The sequence below is a fragment of the Motacilla alba genome, chromosome 2, assembly GCF_015832195.1.
Source record: "Motacilla alba alba isolate MOTALB_02 chromosome 2, Motacilla_alba_V1.0_pri, whole genome shotgun sequence".
Taxonomy (NCBI): domain Eukaryota; kingdom Metazoa; phylum Chordata; class Aves; order Passeriformes; family Motacillidae; genus Motacilla; species Motacilla alba.
The window spans coordinates 108,135,313-108,161,204 of record NC_052017.1 but is presented as its reverse complement, the minus strand read 5'-3'; the positions used below and the strand labels follow the sequence as shown (position 1 = coordinate 108,161,204).

At 37.6% G+C, this 25,892-nt stretch overlaps 1 protein-coding gene across 2 annotated transcripts; it reads left to right on the top strand.

Moving 5' to 3' along the window:
• On the top strand, positions 1-25,240 carry DSC1 (desmocollin 1). Of its 2 annotated transcripts, XM_038129710.1 has the most exons (17): positions 1-302; positions 2,756-2,840; positions 5,358-5,560; positions 6,035-6,154; positions 7,334-7,489; positions 8,371-8,515; positions 8,784-8,950; positions 11,200-11,334; positions 12,205-12,390; positions 13,670-13,929; positions 14,134-14,276; positions 15,440-15,655; positions 17,187-17,420; positions 19,944-20,065; positions 21,137-21,373; positions 21,984-22,029; positions 22,116-22,253. In XM_038129710.1, the coding sequence occupies exons 1-16, from the start codon at positions 264-266 to the stop codon at positions 22,020-22,022; spliced, it is 2,487 nt and encodes an 828-aa protein (XP_037985638.1). In that variant the 5' UTR covers positions 1-263; the 3' UTR covers positions 22,023-22,029; positions 22,116-22,253. The 2 variants fall into 2 exon arrangements, with proteins under 2 accessions (XP_037985638.1, XP_037985637.1); XM_038129709.1 differs by lacking the exon at positions 21,984-22,029 and having other exon boundaries at positions 2-302; positions 22,116-25,240.
• The last annotated feature ends 652 nt before the right edge of the window (positions 25,241-25,892 follow it).

Genomic DNA, 25,892 nt, shown 5'->3' with positions numbered 1-25,892 from the left:
CGGGGTGTTCCAGCGCCGTGCCCGGGACGGGCATTACCCAAAAGGCGGAAAAAAAAAAAAGGCAGTAATTAAAGTCGCCGCTGCCGCGCGCGGTCCCACCCTCCCCAGCGGCCGGCTCCTGTGGCAGACGGGAGGGGACAGCAGAGCCGGGCTCCCGCGGAGTCGCGCCGCCACCTCCGCCGCCACTTCGCACTCGCTCCCTTCGCCCGCCGTGGCAGCACCGACGGCGGCGGCTCCCCCCTTCCCGCCCAGCCCCGCGCACCATGGCCCCCGCAGCCCCCCGCCTCGTCCTCGGCCTCCTGGTGAGTGAGGGAGGGAGGGAGCGAGAGGGATCGCTGGGATGAGTGGGATGAGTGGGTGGGCGCCGGCGGGAGCGCAGCGGAGCGCGCCGGCCGCTCGCGCACCTGGCCGCGCCTTTCCTCCGCGCTGTTCTGCTGCACCGCGGGTGCGCAGCGCACAGGGGAGACATCCGAGCGGGTGATCTCTGCCTGACTCTGGACTCCAAGTCGGGTTTCTCCTCCGCGGTCGCGGGGCGCACCTGGGGGTGCTTCGGAGCGGGCAGGAATCCAGCGGGATGCGCAGCTCGCGTTGGGACGAGTGGTCGGGTGGTTTTTGGAGCCTCCCGTGAGGTTTCGCGACGGGCGCACGCTCGGGTCGCTGATGCTGCTGCTGGATATTCGTAGGAAAAAAAAAATACCGCAGTTCATTTTATTTAAATCTCCCACTCTGCCTCTCCCTGTCTGGTTCTCTTTTTTTCCGTGGGAAGGATTGTGCCACAGTGTGGAACGTGTTGAGCTCCTCTGAAAGAGTTACTTGTGTGTGAAACATTTTTCAGCGATTTCCTTTACATTCCGTTTATTGTATTTGTACATAATTGTCAGCTTCAGAAAGGCCTTTGACGGGCAGGGCAGGATAGGTCTCTCTCACATTTTTATTTTCTTAAATTTATAGTAGATGAATAAAAGTGATTTGTCTTTTGTTTCCTAGCCCCTTTTCTCTCTGTTAACATTGCATTTATAAAGAGAGGGCAGATGGTCGGTTGAGTCTGTGAAAGAAAAATAGTTGGTAGTGTTGAAGAACTGTACTTCTTATTTTAATATTAATTATATATGTACATTTTAATGATAATGTTACTATTTCAGACACTGTGTGCCTGCCTTTGCAAGGATATTAAACTAAAATAAAAAGAAATGCAAGCACCTTTACTCATACATCTAGTTTAAAAAAGGAAAAAAATTCTTCTGTGAAGCAGAAAAAAACAGTACTCAAAGGAAGAAAATCCTGAGGTGTCTTCTTTGTGTAAAGTGAAAGGACATCACAACTTTTTTTTTACATGATGTTTCCTTATGTCTTGATGTCCATGAATAACTACCACTTACTTTTGTTTAACTCCTCAGTAGTCTTTTTGTGCTGACTGGTCTTGGCATTAGTATTTAAAAATTAGATGTCACATCAACTCATAAAATATTTCAGAACTGTGTAAAAAGATGTTGTGATTTCAATAACTTAAAAAATTAGTGCGATGTCTTTCAGGAGAGAGTGTTTTATTAAGTGTCTATTAATAAGGAAAGCCTACTAATACAAAAGCAGGGGTGTTTAAATTATTTGTATATATACAATTTTTATATCTGTGTATATATATCTATAAGGAACTGTATGAAGAGCTTTTATGGAGCAGGCACAGCATTTTTTTTTCTAAAGGTTCCTAATGTCTTTCAGAGTTGAAAGTATTTTTATTTAAATATTTTCTTAATAAGCATCAGAAGTAATTTTCAGGATTTCCATTAGCTATTTACTTCTTTATACCTTTAATCCTAAAGGTATGTGAAAAATAAAAATGCTTTTCCTTTTTTGCTAGACTTTCATCCTGAAAGAGTAAATGAACATAAAAGGGTGGATAGATTGGTTTACATTTTTCTGTGTCTTTGTTTAATTGTCTGTGTGATTTTTTTAGATTACAATTTTAAACATAGACATAGAAACTCGGCAAAAACACACTCATATAATTTGAGATCAGGATTCACTTGCTCTGTGCTGAGGAAAATCTTTGTACCTCTATGTGATTCTTTTTTGAAAAAGGTCTGGTTATCTACTACTCATTTGAATTTTTAGGAGGACCCTATTTTGTAACTGGTTATATGGGAGTGGACTGCTGTCATACACGACATTTTATTTATGTCATATCTAATTGCTGAAGCTACGTTTAATTAGTTTGTTGAGAATGCACTTTTAAGATGCAAAGTGACACATAAGTGCAAGTGTCGTCATGTGGTTTTAATGAGACACTTGTCCCTTTAATGTTCAGCATCGCCACAATTCTACCAAACTGAGGGTGGATGCATTAAAACCCTGATACTTAGAGACCTGGGATCTAAATTGGCCAGGAATGCTGTTGGAGGGAGCGCACAGCGAAGATGTATTTTATCATATCTCTACTGAAGTAGGAGTGTAGGCAAAATCCTCTAGTCAAAGGGAACTCTTGCCCTTAATGCCGGTGGTGCAGTGATTTTAGAAAAAGAAACAAAACAGGACCCATGGACAAATACAGGAGCAGTAGTCAGATCTTGTTTCCAGTTTGAAACTTTGTATACTGTGCTGCACAGTACCTGAATTTTTAGGGAGGAGTTCTTTCTGTGCTGTTTCACTTGCTTGTCATAACAAACAAACAAACCAACCAAAGTCAGCATCGGTGTCTAGCTCAAAATACCATGTAATTATGCGGGGTTTTTTCCTGATTTCTTCATTTGTTTTCTAGGTGCTGAGTTTGTGCTGTGAAGCTTGCAAGAAAGTAATCTTTCATGTTCCTTCTGAACTAGAGGCTGACACGTTAGTTGGCAGAGGTGAGAGAAACTATGAAATTCCCAGCTTAACAACACAGCATTGTACCTTTGCTGGAGATGCTGTTAACAGTGGAGGAGGCTTTATTTTTAATGGAATGAATGGATGACTGGAGAGCCAGCTAAACAGCTGGATCAGCTCTTTATGAAGGATACGCCCTGTGTTTGTTACGGATTTGAACACCAGCTCCATGCATCCCTTCGACTTTTGCATAAAGAGCTATTGTTAGATTACAGGGTTTAATTTAAAACTAAAATGGCAGAATTTAATATTTTCAAAATTTGGAGTCTAAGGCTTACTATTTAAAGAAATGCTTGGTATTCCAAACTGCACCCTTAACCCACGGTCATATGAAGAAGAGAATAAGTCATTTGGACAAAGGAAATGATAAAAAAAGAAGACAAAACCTGCTTAACCAGGCACCAAGAGGCTGCTTCTGTGTGAAACATGGATGTGACTGCCAGCAGTGCTGGGGCATTCAGAGCACAGGCGGGGATGTGTTGCAGAGGTGTCCTGCATGCACATTCTGTTGGGAGAGTGCTCCTATCTGACTGGACAGTCTGCCTCAGTTCAGGGCAGCTTGCACGTGACTGGGAGGAATAGAAGAGGCCAGAAAACATCCCAGTCCTATTTTTTTTCAGACCTGTCTTTCAAAGGCAGCTTTGAAAGGTGTGGCATAGGAGGTGCTGAAGGATTCTGTGCTGCCTGAGACTGAATTTGAGAATTCAGAGGTGCCCTTTGTGAGTCCTGTGTCAACAAAGAAATGTGCTCCAAGTCTGCAGTCCAAATCCATATTTCTGTAGAAAGAACAAATAAAGTGAATTGGTAGTTCATCACAATTGCTCAGAAAATCTAGTTTTATAGTGAAAATTCCTTGATCTTACTTTTAAATTTTAAAACAAAGAAAGCTGCTACAGCTGTGTGAGTTTTCGTAGACTTTAAGATTTCTCTGTGTAAATAAACTTCATTTATATAAAATAAAACTTCATGTTATTGCAGTGCTTCAAAAAACTTACGTAACACAGAACTCTAAATTTTTTTCCCCCAAAACGTTTAACAGAACCATTATAGCTCAAAAGACAATACTTAAGCATTTATGGAGGAATATTTTGCATCGATAAAAGGACCGTACCTTGACAGTGAAATTAGTCAGGATTTTCCTGCTTATCATAAGGGTTCCTTATATCTTATACCAGAGGTTTTAAAGAAAAAAAAATCCACAAAACTATAGCTAATGGACCATAGGGTTGACTCATATAACCATCAGAAACAATATTTCCAATATTTTTGAAAATGCAGTGCTGTAATAGGCAGCAGTATAAGGCACATTTAAGTGAGGCAGTGATATTTTCAATGCTCTGCTTGCACTATACAGATGAAAAAGGATAGGAGTCACTGCTGCAGTACCATAGAAAGTCTAGGAAATCTTCATTTGTGCATTTAAAGGACAGACTTAAGAGGAAGAAGAAATTACATTGTATTTTAAATTATGTTTCCCATCTGTTTTTGCAGTTTTGAAAGTGGAATGAAATTTAGTTTATTGAAAATGTCATTTACATATACAGGATGAAATTATGAATCTTCATGAATTTTGCAATCATCTTTCATACAGCCGTGTCCCACCCACTGTGATACCACTGAAAGACTATTGAAAAGTTTTGGTTTTGAGACCATGACACCTCTTGTGCTCTGCAATGATCATTTGTTTGGAGTTTGAGTCTCTGACTTTCATCCTTTTCAGGGTGCCAAATCATCCTTTTTTAGGCCTGATTTTGCTTTTTCCTCCAGCTGTAGTACTAAAGTGGTGAACCGAGTTTATTGAAGTGCAAAAAATCTATTTCAGCCACAAGTGACAGCAAATACAATGAAAAATACCTGGGAAGTATGCTGAAATTACCTATATGGGATTCTATCACATGCATATTAAAAAATTGCTAATTGTTTGTTCTAGAGTTAGTCTTTATCTCTCCCATCTGTCTGCCTCATAATTTAAAGGCCTTTGTCCTCCCAAGAGTATTAAATCACATAGTACCAGTCGGTGCTTTCCTCCTGAGGGCAAAACTTCCAAGATGTAACCTCTCCATTGGGCATTTGCATTAATTAATCGTCTTCACCGATATTGTAGGGCATGGATCACGAGGCAAATGTAATAGCTACTGCTCCAATAATGGGCATGTCTGCAATGTTTTTTGTATTTAAATGTACATAATTTCATCTCTGATGCTTCAATAATTTTACCAGTGTAATAGTGTTTTTTTGAGCAATATCCATGTAGCACCCATGTCATTTAGGAAGCACTAGTGAACGCAAGAGTGGAAATTAATGAAAAATTCATCAAATCTGAGTGCACAAGTGAGTTTTAAAATCAGTATTGATGTTGCTTAAATACTGAATGACAAGCTTTTGAAGACTCTATCTGTCAGTAAATACAATTTTTACTTAGGGCTAGGGTTTTTTTTTGTGTTATGAGGGGTATTGTTTTTTTCTGTTTGAGTTATTGTTTGAATATTTTTTTACAGTTGATTTGAAAGAATGCCTTCAGTCTGCAGAGTTTATCAGTTCCAGTGATGGGAACTTCAAGGTTCTAGAGGATGGTTCTGTGTATACAACATCTGCTCTTTCTTTGTCTGCCGAGAAAAAGACTTTTACCATATTACTTAAGGACATTCAAGAGCAAGTTCAAAAGAAAATACATGTTGACTTGGTGGAAAAAGAAAAAAAGGTTAGGTTTTAATTTCAAGATATCTTACTTACTTGAAATACTTTTTTGCAGAGTACAGTCTTATATTAAGTATCTGTAGTTGAATTTTAGAATTCAAATAATCAGGCAAAATACTGGTGTAGTGTGTATTTTTATTTAGCAATTGTTGATTACTGTGTTGCTTTAGTCAGCAGATTTCCTTTCTCAATGGGAGATGCTTGCAAGTAGCATAATCAGGAATGTCAAGAATCCTAAAAGCCATGTTTGAGGAATTAAAACAGATCTTATTCATGCAAAGTATTACAAGAAATGAAAAAGCTTGGAATATTATCACAGATATAATCAGAAATGAAGACCTTGGAAAAACAAATTGTCAGTAGGAAGACTGGAATGGGGGGAAAAAGATGGAAATGCAGGATGGCAGTTAAGCAAAAATATATGCAGTTAAGAATGTATGGCTGTATTCTCATCTCTCTTTCTATCTTCTCGACCCAGACACCAAGTACCAGGCATGCTAGGGATACAGTTCTCAAGAGAACCAAAAGAAGGTGGGGCCCTATTCCATCTGTCATGATAGAGAACTCACTGGGACCTTTCCCACTGCAAATACAGCAGGTACATATTATATAAACCTTAATTTTATGACCCATGCTAGTTATTTATGTGACTTTTATGATAAAGAAAATGAACTGTCTTGTATTATCTACCAATGACATTCCTGCTGTTATTCCTCTGTCTTGTTTCGTCCTGTTCATTGTGTATATCGTGATCTTGTACCTGAAATAACTTGTGATCTTAGTTGTTGGAGTGAAATGGCATTGTGCAAAAGTTGAGAAAAGAAGGGAGACATACTATCAAAGAGAGCTCTTTGGCCTGGAAATCAGTGTGTTTAATTAAAAAGAAAAGCAACAGCAAACAACCCTCCACTAAACATTGCTTAGAAAAGGATTTTGTAAACACAGACTCGGGTAAATTTTACCTGCTTGTCTACATCCTTTCTGGAGCTCGAGGTGTGTACCTTCAGCCTTGAAGACTGAGTATGGCCTATGTTATTCAGAAAAGTAGTTAGTGGGAGAAAACAAGTAGGCGTGAAAGAGAAATGCAAGAACTAAAGTTATCGTAGATCCATCTAGCCTTCACTAGATTACAGAGTGGCTGGTAGCAGATGTGTAGAGACAAGTGTAATAACAGAGTCTGTGCAGAGCAATCATTCTTCTACTAATCTTACCCTCCTAACTTCTGGCATTCAGTAAATAAGGAAAGTATTTTGGGAGAAGATTGTTTATAAATAGATAAGTCTAATGTTGCCTCCTTGGTGCTTGTAATGAGATGCAGATGCTATCTGCATTGGCATATCTCTGAACTGTACTCTATGTGGTCTTTATTCCTTCTTCCCTTCCTTCAGTTTTTCTTCTTTAGGTGCAAACCACATTCTCAGTGAATGCACTAAAACTAAAGTCCCTTGAACAGGTTCAGAAATAAGCCATCTGTATCTGAATATTCCTTGTGTGTGAAATATTCTAGAGAGATTGGATTTCAATTTTTTTTCCCCTTATACTGTCATCTCTTTATTTTGATAATTCTAAATATTTATGAGTTTGAATTAACTCCCCTTCTCATGTCCACACATTATAAAGGAAGGCAGTCACATGTCAGGCTGTTCTCCTACTGTTCTGTGAACAGTAAATCAAGTTTGTTTTTTTTGTTTTTGTGCTAAATACGATCCTGAAAAGGGGGAAATGTATTGAGATGTTGTTGCTTTTCTTCCTTGGGCTTAAAAATGTCTTCTTATAGGTCCAGTCAGACACAGCTCAGAACTACACAATTTATTATTCTGCAAGTGGACCAGGAATTGATCAAGATCCAAAGGGTTTGTTTTACATAGAAAGAGAAACTGGAAATATCTTTGCTACTCGTGCGGTAGACCGTGAACAGTATCCAAGTTTTCAGGTACAGGCCTATGTTGTGTAAATATAATATATATATTATTTTAAATCTCTCATGCATATATTTGATAGTTGGGTTGCAGGGGAAATGGTAGCAAACAAAATCTGGAATCACCTGTCTATTCTGAGTAATATCATTGGTGTTGAAGAGATAAAATCAGTAGCAAATAAATAAATAGCTGGCCATCTAGATCTTGAGAGTAGTTTTGCTTTTCACTGCTTAATCTCTAATTACAGCATAAATATAGTGAGCTATTAGATTTGCATCACTTACTTGGAAGAATTTTTTAGGGAAGGTCAAAAAGATCTGCAGAAAACAGAAATATGGTAAACTCTAGACGACTATGGTTTTCTGAGTCTCTCAAGCTGTTCAGTTCTATTAAAAAGGTACACTGCTCTCTCTACTGGCTGAGAACTGTAAGAAGGGAATTAGTAGAAACAGCTTCTAAAATGTAATTTTCAGTACCTATTGCTGCATTTTATTAGGTTATGTTATAATGGGACAAATAGTTTTGCTCTCATTCTTATTTTGTTCTAATTAACAATGTATACATCTACACTTTCATAGCTGAGGTGTCTTTTGAACACCTGAAAAAAGAAGTGTTCAGGAAACTTAAAAAAGTGATAGAGTTGGAGGAGAGGTCAGGGAGAAAGTGATTAAAGTACTTACAGTGTGTGAGGAATGGAAGGGAGGAAGATTGGAGAGCATTCAGAGGTTTTGTTCTGCTTTCACTCTAAGATAGCAGTAACATCCCCTTCCATGTGCCTGAAGAGCCTGGTCTGGGGAAGGATGTGCTCTGCACACTGTGTTTAATTTTGTTTTATAGACTCCTCCATTGAACTAAAAGTTCTGCATGTTGCTTAAGCACTGAATTTTTCTTACAGATCATTTGCTTTGCAACGACTCCAGATGGTTATTCACCAGAAGTACCACTTGTGCATACAATCAGGATAGAGGATGACAATGATAATGCTCCATATTTTACACAAGACCTTTTTGAATTTTGTGTCCCTGAAAATTCCAGACCTGGTAAGAATTGTTTTAAATCATTGAACACACTTACCATACTCGGCTTTGTTACCTACCAGTATGACTAGGTGTGATCCTGCCTTTTAAGAAATTTCAGTGGGATTTCCTGGGGAGTGTTAATTACAGAAAAGACTGAATTTGCAAAGAGCAGCAGTAAATATTCAAGTAGATCTTTTCACATGTTTAAAACAGAAATAACTTTTCAAATAATTTTTTTTACTATTTGCAGATTTTTCTGGAACTAAAAATTGCTATATTGTGTTCACAGGTGTTGTTGTTGGGAAAGTGATTGCAGAGGACAGAGATGAGCCTTATACTCTGCATACCACGCTGAAATACCGCATTGTGTCACAAACCCCACCGATAACCCCAGCGTTTTCTTTACATGGTGACACCGGGGTCATCTCTGTATTACTGCCACAGCTGGACAGAGAGGTGATCTTTGCTGAAGCATTCTCAGCTGTCATTTAGTGCACACAGATAGCTTAACACTGCTCTGCTCTACCTTTGTGAGACCCCACCTGCAGGGCTGCATCCAGCTCTGGGCTCCTCAGTGCAGAAAGGACATGGTCCTGTTAGAGCAGGTCCAGAGGAGAGATACGAAGTTCAAATCCAAAAGTTGGAGCACCTCTTCTGTGAAAACTGCTGAGAGAGGCTGAGAGAAGGCTGAGAGAGTTGGAGTTGTTCAGCCTAGGGAAGAGAAGATTCATTATAGCCTTTTAGTTCTTAAAGGGGGATTATTAAAAAGGAGAGTGACTTTTTTTTTTTTTTTTTTCACGGGCAAATGGGAAATGGTTTTATACTAAAAGAGGAGATACTTAGGTTAGATGTTGGGAAGAAATTCTTTACTCAGAGGTAGTGAGGCACTGGAGCAGGTTGCTCAGAGAGGTTGTGGATGCCCCAGTCCTGGAAATGTTCAGGGCCAGGTTGTACCATGCCCTGAGCAAACTGATGTAGGGGCTGGAAATTCATGGAGGGGGAATTCCGTGGCATGGGCAGTTTGCAACTAGATGATCTCTATAATCCCTTCCAACCCTAGCCTTTCTATGATTCTACGAAATGCTGGTATGGGGATCAACAGACATAGCTTCTTTTTCATTTTTTGGTTATGTCTCTAATGCTTCTTCTGAAGGTTTTCAGAAACCTGTAATTGGTCCAGAGAGTTTCTGCATAGATTACTATATTCTAGCTAACCTTGTCAGAGAACTTCCTACTGCTCAGCTGTTCAACTTAGGGATTTTTCACTTTTTTACTGAACACTTTCTGTGTTCAGGAATCCCATGAGCCACTGTTTCCTTCTAATTAAGCTTGATTTGTGGTGCTTCTTGCTTCTTCATAGAGAAGATGAACCGGTTTCTCTGGAAGTAGTCAGTCATCCTATATTAACCTGAAATATCTCTAATAGTTGAAACCTAAACAGTAATATACCACTTCTTAAAATTAATGTGCCACCCATTTATTTTTATCAACTAGCTTTCAAGAAAATAAGATAAAGTTGGGTTTTTTTTGATAGAATGTCATGTGAGATAGTTTACACTAGGAAAAAAAGACATGTGCGTGTAATTCAAAATAATAATTCTAGAATAGGACAGTCATTTTAGGAGACATTGCAAAAGGAACAACTTTTCTGAAGATGAAAGGAGTTATTTTATGGCATACTTGTGTTGTTTCATGGCTGCAAATTCACGTAAAACATCATATTGCAAAACTTCATGCTTGCAGTTACAGTGCTTAGCTTTTTTTGCAGGAGAAAATTGCAGTGATTGTGAGCATCACTGTGACTACTGAGGAAGCTGTCACAGTGATTACTTGAAGGAAGGAGGGATTGAAAAACTAGTCCACTGCCTATCTTTTAAAGATAAACTTATGAAGTAGAACAGGAGATTTCATTCTTGCACCAGAGAAACCCAGTGCTACTTCCAGACATTCAGAACTAGAGTTAATGTCTTGATTTACAAACTTTCTCTTTTTGTGCCTAATCCATCTGTACTGTTGTGTGTTCCCTCCCCTCTGCCCACACCTTTTTTAACCCTGGTCCCCCTTTCCTTGGTTGTTCACATAAAAAAAAAAAAAAAAAAAAGCTTTCTGCTGTTCTGGTTCAAGTTAGGGATTTAAGTGGGCTGCATCTTATTGGGGAGGCCCTTGGAACTGATAAGGATGCTGACTCCTTCAGTGCCAGACCCTGCCAAATGGCAGGCATTGCCTTAACCTGTATTGCCCAGACAGAGGCTGGTTGCAGCACAGTTCTCTTCATCCTCAGTGAAATAAGACATGCATTTAAACACTTCACCTGTTGACAACCTGAGAGAATACACTGTTGCTCCAAGGGGGAGACAAATAGCAGATGAAAGTGTGTCATCTGTATCTTCCAAAACTTCAGGTTCTGGAAAACAATGCTGACATTGTGAGAAGCTTTATTTGATACAGGATATAGCATGCATGTTATTAACAGATGCTGGCTGAACTCAGTACTGCTTAGTCACTGAAAATTATTTTGCTCCTTTTCCTTTTGAGTTATAGGGCAAAAAGCCCCAAAGCCAATTGTCTCATTTTGTTGGGAAGCACTGAATTTAGAGCAGAGTTATGGAACAGGAACAAAATATTTAGTTCTTCTCCTGTGTGTAACTATGCAGTTAAAAAAGTGAGTATGACAAACTCCTGTATGTTTTTTTTCTTCTTTTTAGCTTGTACCCAGTTACACTTTGTTAGTTGAAGTGAGAGATATGGCAGGTCAGCCTTTTGGTTTGTGCACTACAGGAACAGTTGTCATCAAAATCGAGGATACTAATGACAATGCACCATCCTTTAAACAGTTACAAGTAAGTCTGCATAAGTAAAATGTCTGTATAAAGGTTAAAAAAAAAGTATTTAAGTATTTTCATCCCCTTTCTAAGTTCCTGATGGACAGTCCCTCAAATATGAAGTCTAATGTCCTGGAACAGTTAATGCCAATATAAATGTCTTTGCTTATTCCAGCCATGAGTATGATTCAAGGTAAAGAGTATGTCTCAAAAACTGGGTATGCATCTCAAATACCATAGGAGATTTAGTAATATGAAATATATGAAAAAAAATTCATTATTCATGAGGAATACATGTAATTTACCCTTTCTGTTCACTACTGTAGAATATCATCAGTAATATTAATTGAGAATCACTCTTATCTGCTCTTCTTCAGTTTGTACAGAATAACACAAAAATACAAAAAAATCCTTTTATCTTTTGCCATCAGAGTAGAGATCTCTTTAATCCTTTTTCGTTTTTTTGCAAGTTATTGTTGGTTTATTTATATATTTTTTTAAATTTACCCCAATGCCTTTTCTAATTCTCAGCTTGATCATGTTAAATGCAAATTACAATCTATAGCTGATGTAACTGAGGGAAACTGTGCTAATTTACCTTTCCTGGAAGAAAAATTCCAGAATTAATTATGTCAGTGATAGTTTGAGTGTATGAAGAAGCTGAGATTTCAATTGTGCTGTCAGGAAAGGTTTATTGTTTTGACTCAGGGTATAAGGGAGGAATGGGGAAAATATGGTAATGTTTGAAAACAAAATGAATAATTACATCAGCCTAGTAAATTGACTCCTTAGGTTGAAGTAGTCTTATTTAAATACGGTATTCCTCAGTCTTGCCTTGTGGAACAGTATTCTCTGATTTAAATTAATTTTTTTTTTGGGTACTCCAAGTATGAAACACGAGTGGAAGAAAACAGAGTGAATGTAGAAATACTGAGAGTCTCTGTTGTTGATCTTGATGAACCTGGTTCACCTGGCTCAGGAGCAGTATATGAAATTATAAGAGGAAATGATGATCAGGCCTTTGAAATTACAACAGACAAAAACACAAACGAAGGAATACTGTGTGTTGTTAAGGTAAGTAAAAATTGAAGGGCTAGGGGAAAATTTATGGATTTTAAAGTTTTGGTTTTAAAACATAACACACAAAGCTCACCTTCCAGACTGTTCCTCAGTTTTGTGTGTTCAGTATTCAAAGAATTTGGTTTTGCATTTCAGAAGAGCTTGGTGCTTTGGCCTGGTTCTACAGTTGAAGTTTAGAGTTAGGGATGTAATTGTGGAATGCTTCATGGTTTTTAACAGAAATGAGAGAATGGCAAAGCAGGGAAAGGTTGAGCACCTTCTTCAGACTTTTTCTCTCTGGGAGTTAAGTAGACTTCCTAGTTCAGCATAAAACTCTGCAGGTTTTATTTTGCAGGGTACTTATTTATTTATTTTTTCAGGTTTGCTTTCCTGGCGTGTGAGGAAGTCCATATACATAAAGAATTTGTGTCAGCTTAGTTATTTGTTATAAGTATTTTACAGAAGTGAGGTAAAAGGCCCATTGCATCTTCAGTATGGTCCCTTTGCAGGTCCTTCAGCATATCCCTTTGCCTCTTTTTCATTATCTTTTATAACTGCCATAAGAGGTAATTTCTAAGGAGCAGAAAAGATTAGTATGAAAACTTGAACATGTAAATTGTAGAGGTAGAGATGCTAGTAATTTTTTAAATTAATATTATTTATTATGGGTTTTTTGTTCCTAGTAATGATTAGAATTTTTTCTAAAGCTCTGTCCCTGCTTTGTGAACTTAGTAAAAAATTTGTACATTTATTGTAATGCTGTAGTAGACTGGAGAATATCATGACTTTAGGATAATATCAGCTCTATTAAAGGTATAAAATGACTTTGGAGAACATGTCTGAAGAATAAATGGTAGCTACTTCTGTCAACTCCATAAATTCTCAGGTGGATTTGTGGCTTCTAGAAAGAAGTATAGTTGACCATTGGTGAAGAGGAAATATATGTAAGCTAAAATAATGACTAACTAAATTGGAAGAAGAAAATCCCCCACTACATTTAATTTCTTTCTGTTCTTTTAGTAACTAATTTTCAGAATATTTATCCAAAATTTTGCAGTGGTATTGCTTGCTTGGGTATTTTTCAGGCCCTTTTCTTTGACTAACTCAAAATTTTACATTTAAAAAAAAACCAAAACATGTCCTTTTACTCTGTCTTGATGGCTTATTTGAGGACAGCTGGCTTCTTTTGTAAATAAATGTGGTACAGCTTCAGCTGTAATAATTGCGTGGTGAAAAGAATGTTAGGTTTTGTATTGGTTTGAAAGGAAAAAACAGTGCCTCACCTTTGTTACAGGGACTGGACTATGAAACTGCCAAGCAAAGGATCCTGGTGATTGCAGTCAACAATGAGGCACCCTACCTGCTGGCTCCCCATTCCCAACAGCTTTCCCAGAGCACCAGCTCTGTTACCGTGCATGTCCTGGATGTGGACGAGGGACCCGTGTTTAAACCCTGTCTGTTGCGCTTAGACGTTAAAGAATGCGAAGACGTTGGGACGGCTATTGGGAGATATGTAGCAGAAGATCCAGAAACTGGAAATAGTGAGGGCATAAGGTATGAAACAGCTTTATTTACCAGGTGTTTTTTGAATACAGCATGGGTGGGATACGGGAAGGGGGAAATAGTTGTTGAGGCTGTATGTACGTGTGTGCACCTGCACACCTGTCAGTGTATATGAATACATGTATCTAAATATATGTGTGTACATACATGTGTGCTATGTTTGGGATCCTTAACAAGACAAATTATTCTTCACAGATACCGGATACCACCTGGCCAGTGTAATTGGATCAACATAGATGACAGATCGGGTGAAGTCAGAACTGTTAGGGTCTTGGACCGCGACCTAGGAGAAATGAGACGAGGTCAATGCAATGTCACAGTCCTTGCAATAGACAGAAGTGAGTACTAAGTGTTGTTGGAGTTCTCTGTAGTGTGTAACAGATGTTTATGTGCAAATGTAGTGTGGGCACAACTGTAGTGGTTCAGACCAGTGACCCATGTAGTCCATTGTCTTGTCTTTGTGCTAGCTCTGTCAGATGCTTGGGGAATATTATTTAGCAGGGAGAGCCTTTATAAATCAGACATGATCTCAATGTTTTGAGAGGTTAGCTGCCCCATTTAAAATCCTTTAGTAATTTTAAATTGAGAGATTTTTCTCTGGAGTATATTTCTTCATTTCTTGACTATTCTTTTTTAAGTGATAGCTCCTGGCAGTTGTGAGCTAGACAACAGAGAAAGTAGAGAGGACTTTTTGAAAAGAAGTCATTGAACTTGTAGCGAAAAATTCTAACTCTGTCCAAGTTTGCATTTTAAAGTCAAATGTAAATAATACAAATTTAAATTGTTTAGAACTTCTATTGTGTATGCGGTAAACATGATATAGGCATCTGCAATCAACTATTTCTAGAAAAAGGATTAAAAAATAGACTTGATGTAATTTCACTGGAATGCATATGACATGCATTGACCATTTGTGTATTGGAAAAACTGTAATAGGAAGGAAGAGTTCATTCATTTCTTGGGTGTTGACTTTGGTGACATGGTATGTGCCACTGATGAATGCATGATGACTTAAAGGGTAGAGAACAGAAAGAAGTTCCCTTAGTGTTTTTGTTCCCAGGAGAGGTGAAGTTAGGGGAAATGTAGTTAATTTTCTCCTTCCAAAAGTTAGAAGGCTGGAAATCTTCACTTTCTGCTTTTGTCTCTGCTTGTCGTAGTGTCCTTTACTCCTGGTTTATGAGCTCTTTTTCCTCTTACCCCTCCTACCTGTTAGAGTAGTATGTATTCCCACAGAGACACACACACTCAGCAAAATACAGTCTGCCCATGCAGAATATGGAGATGTGGGAGCTGCTGATGTGTCTGCAACCAGCCAAGCAAAGAGAAGCAGCCAAGAAAGAGCTGTGAGAACTCCTCCTCTCTCTGGCTAAATCAACCGTCGCTTTCCACCTTACTTCTAAACACAACTATTGCAGTTGATGATATTGAATTGTAAAAGTTTGGACCAGAAATTAATTTGTCAATGTTAGAAGTGCTAAACCTAGTTATTTTTATCTCATAGATGGTAAAACAGGCACTGGAACAATCCAGGTTTGCATCGTGCCTGGCAACAAGAATTTCCCACGACTCACTCAAACGGACTATATCATGTGCAGAGACAGAAAACCGATTTGCCTCACGGCACAGGATGGCGATGAGGCTCCTTACAGCGCACCCTTTGAGTATCGCATAACTGACCGCAGACTGGCTTCCATGTGGAAGCTAACTCCACACGATGGTATGTTAAAACTTGCTCCTCCTCACTCAGCTGCAGGCTACCACAGGAGGCTTTGCTGTCTCTCACTTGGGTGTTCTGCAAGAATAGATTGGATGAATCTCTGTTTGGAATTGGTGTAGTCAGTGGAGATACTTTGGGGCTCACTGATGTTCTCTAGTAGTCCCTTTAGTTCTCCTCCAGTGGGAAGGGACCCATAGAGAAGATGATACTGTTGGCATCCTAAAGGCAAGAAGAAAGATCCATCTCTTAAAGCCTAAATAAGAACCTGTCCCTAGAATTCTTGGGTTAGCGATCAGCTGCTGCCTGAAGTTATGAGTAAGAAGATTAGGAAAAAGACTAAAATCTGATGTAATGCATTGCATCAACACCTGGAAAACAAACTATAGATTTAAAATTAATAAGGAATTTAAGAATGAAATGGCTAGTATTCCATAGAGAAATAGTCTGTTATTATAGTGGAGGACTGGGAAACTGAAACTTAACCTAAATTGATTATAGGCTGACAAAAAAAAAAAAAAAGTTCTGGAAGTTTTTATGTTACTACTGCTGTTACCCAGCACACTTTCTGTAAAGCTGACCTAGGTGAAAGAAAGCCTGACTATCTCCTTTAATATATTTTTTATTTTTATAATTTTTATAACAGTAGATAAAGACTTTATTAGCAAAGGAATCACTTTTTCCTGACTTTTGTTGATATAAAAAGTTATAGCTGATGGTAGTTTCCTGGTGGTTGTCAGATGATGGCAACAAGAGCAGCACATACATTTGCTACTATGGTGACATGAATTAGTTGCAAAGGATATGATTCTGTAGCATTCTATCAAATACTTACTAAGAAAGGCAAAAGACAGAAAAGTCTGAAAGCAAGGACATCTAAGAATTTCAAGTTTTATATCAGGCAAATTGAAAACAGCATTTTGGATCATACATGTTGTTTCATATGGCTCATCATAAAACAACCATTATGTACATCAGTGTCAGTCTTGTACATTTTTTTACAAATTATTGCTTTTGGCCCTTAAAGAATATGGTCATTAACCATTACCTCTAAACAGGGCAGCAGATTAAATGGATTTTTTCCCCCCACTGGAAATAGTCATTCTCCCTGAATACAGCAATATAACTAAAGAGTAGAAGAGGTATAAATTAAGTTTGTAATTAATTATTCCAATCACACTACCAAAAGCCTTTTTAATAAATGTTAGTTTAGTTGATGATCTTTACTGGTAAGCCCAAGTAGTGTCATTTCCTATAATGAACTAAATCAACTTCAGAGTTTCAAATCGTGTGTTTTCAGAGGGCTGTATAAGGTATGCTTTGTCAGTTCCAACATTTAAAAGGTGCTGAAAATTTAAATCCATTCAAGTACTAGTTTTGTATCAACCTATTTAACCTAACTAGAAACTAATTACTGTGCATCTGGTAGCAGTATAGCTGTTACAGAAGGGAAATTTGTAATTATGGACACAATTGTGACCACTGAGTTCCAAGCATCATTGACCCTAGATCTGGTTTTGTCTTTTTCTTACAGATAATTCTTGGTATCTTTCACCAAAGAGTGATATTCCATATGGAATTTATGAAATTCCTGTAAGTGTGATTGATAATGGAGGAAAGATAGGGGAGAACACAGTAAGAGTTAATCTCTGTGATTGTGTTACTCCAACTGAATGCGACGGCAGAACTCGTCAGCTTTCTGGTGGAAATGTTACCCTTGGTCTCTGGGCCATCCTTGCAATGATCTTGGGATCATTATTATTGCTGCGTAAGTACATTTTCTTAAAACCCAAAGTGCAATTCACTTTATTATAAAATTAGCTGAGAGAATCGGATTTGAACTCGATTCAAACATTTTTTATTTTGGCTGTTGTATAGCTGTCATCACTGACTTAATGTGCCTGCTCTGTTTATATCAGTAACACAGGCTTCCTGCTGTCATCTTGGGCTGTAGTTACTGCGTGTGGATTTCTCTTTATTTGTTTAGGTATATTTTGTGTGAGATGTTCTGTATGCTCATGTAAGTGAGGTCAAAAAGACCTACATTTAGTACTTGAACAAAAAGACTACAAAAAAAGTTTGTGAGTTCTAGGAACATTTCTGTTTCTAGGAATGCTGAAATCATTTTCCCAGAGTATTTTGTGATTTCTGTTGTGTTGTGGATTAAAACATGGGGTATCTGAGACACTGGATTTCACAAGGGGTTTTACAAGACCCCATAGAAACATGGAACCATTGAGTATACTGACTTGAAAGGGACTCATCAGTATCATTGTGTCCAAATCCTGGCCTCACTCACGGCACCAAGAATTACACCATGTGCCTGAGAACATTGTCCAAACACTTCCCTGAACTCAGGCTTGGTGCTCTGACCCCTTCCATTCAGAGCCTGTTCCAGTGCCCAACCACCCTCTGGGTGAAAAATCTTTTCTGGATATCCAACTTAAACCTCCCCAGACTAAGCTTGATGCCATTTCCTTGAGTCCTGTCACTGGTGATGAGAGTGAAGAGACCAATCTGCCCCTGAGCTTCCTCTGAGGAAGTTGTAACTGCAATGAGGTCTCTCCTCAGTTTCCTCTTCACCAGGCTGAACAGACCAAATGGCCTCAGCAGCTCCTCATACAGCTTCCTCTCAAGGCTCTTCACCATCTTCATGACCCTCCTTTGGACACTCTTTAATAGCTTAAAATCTTCCTTATATTGTGGCATCCAAAACTGCACACAGGTGAGGCCACTCCAGTGCACAGCAGAGCAGGACAGTCCCCTCCCTTGCCTGGCTGGTGATGCTGTGCCTGATGCCCCCCAGGACATGCTTGGCCCTCCTGGCTGCCAGGACCAGGACCCCCAGGTCCCTTTCTGCAGCTCTGTTCTCCAGCATCTCTTTCCCCAGGCTACACACACATCCAGGGTTGCCCCATCTGAGGTGCAGAAACATTAAAGGACAGGGTGAATAGTTCACAACAGACCAAAACCTTGAATATATGTAGTGCTACCGGAGCTGCCCAAAACCTAACAGATTCTGAGAAGAGTAATACTGCTGTTAACCAGTGAGACAATGACGGTGGTATAGAAAAGCAAAAGAAAGTTGTTTTTTTTCTTATCACAATTAGTTATGTTATTCTGACTAACAATATCCTTAAAAACCACAGAAGACATGCTGCAGTAGCTAGTATTTCAGAATTTGTTTTTTGGGTTTTTTTTCCTTCTTTCTTACTCATTTTTTTTCTGGTCATAGTAAAACTGTCTTGCTCCTGTTGAATCTCAGCTAGCTGTTCCTACTTAAGTAGCTAGAACACTGGGACCTGGACATGTTTTGAAGGCTGGCTAGATCAGTGTTTTATCTCAATGGGGCAGTTACCCAAATTTGGGATATATTCTGAAGGTGGAATTTTCAGATGTGGGAACATTCAGTAGAGGAACTGTGTGAAATGTCACCTCCTTCTTTTTGACTGCCTCTTGACTGCATCACTTAAAATAGGTCCTTTATTTTCCTGTGGATAGCTTTACCCTGTGCATCCTCTGCTCAGTGCTGTCATGGATGTCTTCTTCCCATCTGTCAGCATCAGGAGGCAACCTGCAAAATCATTGGTGCAGATCTCTCTGACAGCTGATGCCAGAGAAGCTAAATTAGCTTGAAAGTGGCTCTTGGCCAATTTTCACAGAAGTTTTTATGTTCAGAGATCAAATTTCTCAGTGGGCAGTTAGGCAGAACTCTTCCTTGTGGGCTTCTTTATTTTTATGCTAACAATTTGAAGAGTGCAGAAAACAGAATGGTTCTCTGAATGAAAGGTTTAGTCATTTGTTTAGGAAAGGTATTAGTTAATTATGATTCTGTTATTCAAAGTCGTTTCTGGGTGAGTTTCTGACAACAAAAAGTAGTATTATTAAAAGGAATAAAATGAATAAGAGGGATTAAATTAGATTGTTCTATGGCATAATCCTGGAAGTCCTCCAGGGTTCTGCTGACCTTTCCTGTGAAGCAGAAGTTTTTGGTATTGGGACATTTAGCTTGCTTATTAGTGCCTTATGATATAATTTGACATTTGCATATTCAGACATGAAAAATATCTCCTGCAGAACCTTATTGTAGGCATAAGACACAATTTTTCACCTGGGTTTGGACTAAATTTTAAATTTTAAAGCTTTAAGTATGGGCATTTAGAAATGAATTTCTTTTTAAACCAATCTTGATGGCCTTAGGCCCTATGGCTTAGGCCCTTAAAATTATTTATCCAACATAAGTAGATACCATTGTGAGGTAAAATTTATAGTATTATTTCCTTTTCCATAGTAATCCTGATCACAATTTGTGGCTGCTGTGGCGCTGGGGTAATGCACAGGCAGGTGACTGATGATTGTGCCAATCACAATTTAATCATTTCAAACACAGAAGCTCCAGGAGAAGAAGTGATGGTAAGTTGTCTGTTTGTTTCAACATAGAAACTTGCAATTGAGATGTCCATGGCATTGCAGTTTGAGAACAGGACCACCTGCAAGTAAGTGATTTGATTAAGGAAATAAGCAAACAATGAAGGGATCATTAGATGTACTTTGCTATTTAATAAGAATTTGAAAATTCTTACTTTAGGCAGAGGAGGTAGTACTATATACATTTAAACATACCTTGTAGTCATTAGGCTGCTTGTAATTCTTCCAGATTTTAAGCATTTGGTTGCTAGCTTCAGGTGAACATTTTAATAACATTGCAGTCATTTTTAACATTGACATTAGATTGAAATTAATTATTTTGCCTATGTTGAAAATGTTAATGACAAAACATTTTTTTTCCTTGGAGAAGGATTTTTATATTTAGGTAGCTGTGTAAATTGCAGGTGCAATTTTTGCCCTTCCCCTGAAAAATGACCTCAAATGCAGTTGATTTCATGAACAGGTCTGTGTTCATCAAATTTTTCTTGCTTTTTGCATCTAAGCTTCTTTCAGTCTACCATGGACATAGTTCAGTCCGGGACTGCATTCATGCAGGATAACTTAGCTCTTTCGACTACCTCTTTTCTGTCATCCTCCACTCCCTAACGCTGTCTTCCCCAAGAAGAGGAGATGAGTTTAAAAATAATATTTCATGTTGAAAACCAACAAATCCTTGTGGTGGCATGAGTCAAATTTCTTGCCTGTGAAGAATAATGTAATGCCATTATAAACTCGAATGTGGATTGTACGTATTTCACTGGGATAACACTTTCATTCTTTGATCATATCATATAATTTCATATCATCATATTAAAATGTAGATATCCTCTCTTCTCTCTTGTCATAGTATCCTTTCCCAAGATTATTTACTGATCTTTAGACATTAAGGATAGCCTTTTGTTCAAAATATCACAGTGCCAAGAAAGAGACTTCTCAAATTTCAGTTGTGACCATTTCTGATTGCTGTTTCTTCTTCTTGAATTAAAAAGGAAAAAGAAATTAGGAGAAAAAGAGATGTCCTCACTGCTGCTTTTTTGTTTTGTTTTGTTTGTTTAGGATCACAATATAATTCCTCTACAAAATACATGTGATCAAGGAGGGTATGGAGTAAAAACAGGAGAGCAGCAAACATTTGAAGTGGTAAAAGGAAGAGGGCATACCTTGGAATCAGTCAAGGGAGGTGGACATCAGACACTGGGATCAGTTAAAGAAGGAGGAGGACAGACTATGATGGATACTTGTAGATACTCCTACTCAGAGTGGCATAATTTCACACATCCTCGTTTAGGCGAAGTAAGTATTCTGAATATGATTTTCTTTGAAGTGTAGGTTATGGTCAGTATATACAGGCTTTTCAAGGAAGACATGTAAATGTGCTAGAAAGGTGGCTTTCTGGTTTTGGTTTCATTTCATTTTCCCTCTCCTTTGCTCCTCTGAATCCCCTTTGGAATACTGCTCTTTCAAGGAGTAATCCTTGACATATTTCAGCCATAAGTGTAAATTACTTTCTTCTCTTGGCTAAGGCTATAGGCAGTGTACTGTTTTTAATTTTGAATAATTACTGCAGCTTTTTTTAGTTTTTCTGAGGATGTCTGCTTTTAGTCTAACTGCTTACTTTGTGCTAATTTAAAGCTCATACTTAGCAATGGAGCAGGAATGAATGTACAGCATTAAAAATGTAGTCCATTTCTTGGAGATCAAAAAACTCTCACTACTTGTCTAACTAGTTATGTATAAATGTCTTTTAATTTTCAGTGAATTTTAGTTGCTTGACAGGTTATTTAAACTGGTTCTTCTTCTTTTATTCATACATATGTAATTAGTAGAAATTATTTCTTTATTAAATACTTATATTTTGTAGTCGTAATGATATAGACCAATCATGTGCATTTTTTGTATGTAGGAATCCATTAGAGGACACACTGTGATTAAAAATAATTGAATGAAAGGTAAATCAAAAAGAAATTATTTTTTTTGCAATATGTTTAGGATAACAATTTAAGAAAATGATAAGATCTGTTCTGTTCCTATCTAGAAGGTGCACCTATGCAGACAGGATGAAGAACAGAAGCATTCTGAAGATTATCTCCTTTCATATAACTATGAAGGAAAAGGATCCTTGGCTGGCTCTGTAGGCTGCTGCAGTGATCAGCATGAAGAAGAGGCACTTGACTTCTTAGATCAGTTGGAACCCAAGTTTAGGACATTAGCAGAAACATGCATCAAAAGATAAATGTGCCTTTCAGAGTGCTGAAAAAATCCTGTAAATAAATGGCTGTCATACTTTTGTGATGTTAGGTACTTTGGAGTTGAGAGGGGTAGAGGTTTGTCAAAATTGAGATAGACTGGTAAGAGTGTAAATAACTCTTGCTTTAAATTTACATTTTCTTACACTGTACACATACTATCAGAACAAAGGGATTCAAAATACTTTTTCTTTAGTTAATATAGTAATGCTAGTTTCTACTTAGATTACGTTTTGCATTCTTTGAGATTGCTCACAATGCAAAAGTTGGTGTTCTTTTAATTAATTATCCAGCTTCAAAATTTTATTGTATTTGGCTTTGGAGAAGGAAAGCTTTATAACTCACTGTTTCTTTGTTTTCGTTTATTTTTTGTAGAAATGAAGCAAACCATATTGTTGGTGGATATCAAATACCTTGTTAACTTATATGAGCTGAGATACGAAATATTTTTTCATTTTGGACATAAAAATACTCATGAATATATTAGAAAACTTTACATTTTGATTGAAAATGAAATATATATATATATTGTATATATGTAAAATAATATTCAAAAATATATTTTTCTCCTAATGGGTTACCACCCATCAAACTTGCTATCCTAAGGGATTTATGGCATCACCACATAGGGTATCAGCATTGTATGCGAGGATGTATTTTTCTTTTAAGGAAATAAGAGATCAAAAAAAAAAAATCATGCAATAGAGGAAACTATCGTACTTCAAATGAATGCAATATAATCTCATGTTTACTTCACACAAGTTTGTACCTCAGTTTCTTGTGAGTTTTGACATAGTATCATGGCAGAAATTATGACCATTGCCAAGAGTTTTGTCCAGTGTACCTACCACTACCTTTTCTACTTGCCCTGCTATGGACTTCATTAAACTGTTTCTTTTTGGAAGTAGAGCTTGTCAGAAGATGGGCTCAAATGGATTGAGAACAGTGTTAATAATGTGTTTTTGAGATAACATTTTTATCGAGATGCAGAATTACAGTGGGAGAAACCATCTGTTTTGAGTGTAATTTGGGGTAGTTGTAGAGGTCAGCGTTTACACACGTCTCTGGCAGAAACCATCTGAATCCCATTTGTAACTGTACTAGATTAAGCATACATATACACTATATATATATATATATACACACACAAAAAAAGTCTGAAATACCTTTGGCAGATGACAGTAGTGGGACTTGAATGCTGCCATAAGCAGCAGGTGGTATTCCACCTCTGCTTCCCAGGTTTTAAGTGTTTTTTTAATATTTGCACTCCTGGTTAAGTAATCTGTCTTCTGCACTCTGGGAATTCTCTTGTGCCTTAAAAGAACATCTCAGTGCCTATGAGAAACTTGTGCAATTACTTATCTCTGTAGCTATAAGTCTGCTTTTGGCATTTGCTCTGTAAACGTACGCCTTAGAGATATTTTAAAAAATTTACTATAGCTAATGATCTATAATAGGAATAATTGCTAACAAACAAAAGTCATGCTGCTCTAAATTTCAGTCACTGCTGACTTCAGTGGTTGCAGTTCATTCCATAAGAATTATGGTCAGTGAAAACCCGTAACAGTATAGAAACTTAGCAACATTATAAAATAGTACTTTTAAAACTTTATGTTTTACACTGTGAATGGGCTTCAGAATATTTCTGGTAAGAAGTAGCTCTGGTTAAGAACTTCATAGATCATTGTTAAATATATTTTCCTGTATCATTTGAAAGTGGTAATGAATTCATCCTGAAGTAAATACACTGCCGTGGCAAGAATGACAGTCATCAGCAGCAAAATACTAGATGAGAAGCAAGGTGTTACAAACTTGCTTCTTTTTAAAAAATGTGTTCTAACACTTCTCTTCTGAACAGCGCTCATCTTTATCACTAACATAAACAAAATTTTCTGTACATTTTCTGACAGTCAGATCTGTGACTGATGCAAGTCAGAATTTCTCTGCTGATGCCAGTGGAGCTATGCTGACTTTATGTCAGGTGAAGATCTGTCCCCTAGTGATTTTCTTGCTGCTTTGTCTTGCATTTTATGTTTAGTTATTGGCTATACACTTTAAAAGGTAATAGTAATGTCTCCCTCTCCCTCTCTTAATGTTTGGTGGTGTTTTTGTTTGTTTGTATCTTAAATTATATTAAAAATCCTGTGGTTCAGAAGGACCTAGGATAAATAATGACTGCACTCTTTTGAAAATTGCTTGGAGGGTGGTGTAGAGAAACCCTGGCGAGAATGGTTTCTTTCCTCATGAAATACAGTAGTAATACTTTTCTAAAAGAATCGACCAAATTTGTATGAGCTTAAATTGAAACAATGTTGGCTCTTTTAAGCAGATGGTTGTCGACTTATCATCCTAGAGTTAAAATAATACATTACTTAAATCAAAATAATACTTTTCTAGTCTAATTTACCTTAAAAATGTCTTCCTTGGTTTTGTTTTTTTGGTTTTTTTTTTTCTTTTTTTTTTACATTTCAGCAAAGATAAATATTTCTTTTTTCCCATTTATAAACAAACTAGAAGTCTGGAATCACTTCTACTTCTTTGTTTCTTTCAAAAAACTAAAATTCTAAGTTGAACCAGTGTTTCTGTAAAACCAAGACTAGAAGTGAGATGCTTTGAAAAAAGAACAGCAAAATATTTTCATTATATCTTCTAATTGTGTGAAAGGAAATTTTGTATAAAGCATTAAAGTTTACAGATACCAAGTACCAGGTAACATTTGTGTAAATCTTATAAATTGAATATTTTAAAATGCATAATTCACTTGTTGTTACTGTCTTGAATTGCCTTAAAAATTGTGAAGATTTCTTCCCTGCAACTAGGTAATCTGCAATCTACCTAGCTGTGTCAAAATTATCTTAACATCATATTTTTAAGTTTATTTTGTACAACAGTGAGTAATAAATTTTTTGCAAAATAAAAGGATGTTCTATAAAAACTCTTCATTTCTTGTGCATGAACCAGTTTATGAAGATCAGTATGCCTATTTCTGAAGGGGATTGAATTTTTAAATTTTAATGCAATGCTTTTGTGCCACTATCGTGCTGTAATGCAAGTAGTAGTTGTCCTTGCAGCATGAGCCAAGGGTGGGGCGTCTCGCTGAAGTTTGTACTTGACAAATTCAGGATATTAAGAGTACAAAGCATTACTCAGTCATCTTGCTGATAATTTGTAAAAAATACACAATGCCTTCTTTGCAAACCTCATGAAAACCATTTGAAAACCAGTAGCAGCAGATAACCCAAATTTTAATGTTTGGCATGTAAAGCTGCAGAACATCAGTATAGTGGAGGTTATGATATTATGGTGGATTTTGAGTATCTCCAAGGATGGAGGCTACAGCCTCTCTGGGAAACCTGTTCTAGTTCTCAGTCACCTTCAAAGTAAAAATGTTCTTCCTGCTCTTCAGATGGTGCTGCCTGTGTCCTGGGCACCTCTGAAAAGGGCCTGGCTCTGCCACCTGTGCACTTTCACTTCAGGTACAGGTATAAATTAATAAGATCACCCCTGAACCCTCTCCAGGCTAAACAGTTCACATTCCTCAGACTTTTCTCATCAGACAGAGGCTC

Coding starts and splice junctions, on each gene's coding strand:
- DSC1 (XM_038129709.1), top strand. CDS start 264: ATGGCCCCCGCAGCCCCCCGCCTCGTCCTCGGCCTCCTG. Junction 11,335..12,204: donor CATCCTTTAAACAGTTACAA/GTAAGTCTGCAT, acceptor GGGTACTCCAAG/TATGAAACACGAGTGGAAGA. Junction 15,656..17,186: donor GAAGCTAACTCCACACGATG/GTATGTTAAAAC, acceptor TTTTTCTTACAG/ATAATTCTTGGTATCTTTCA.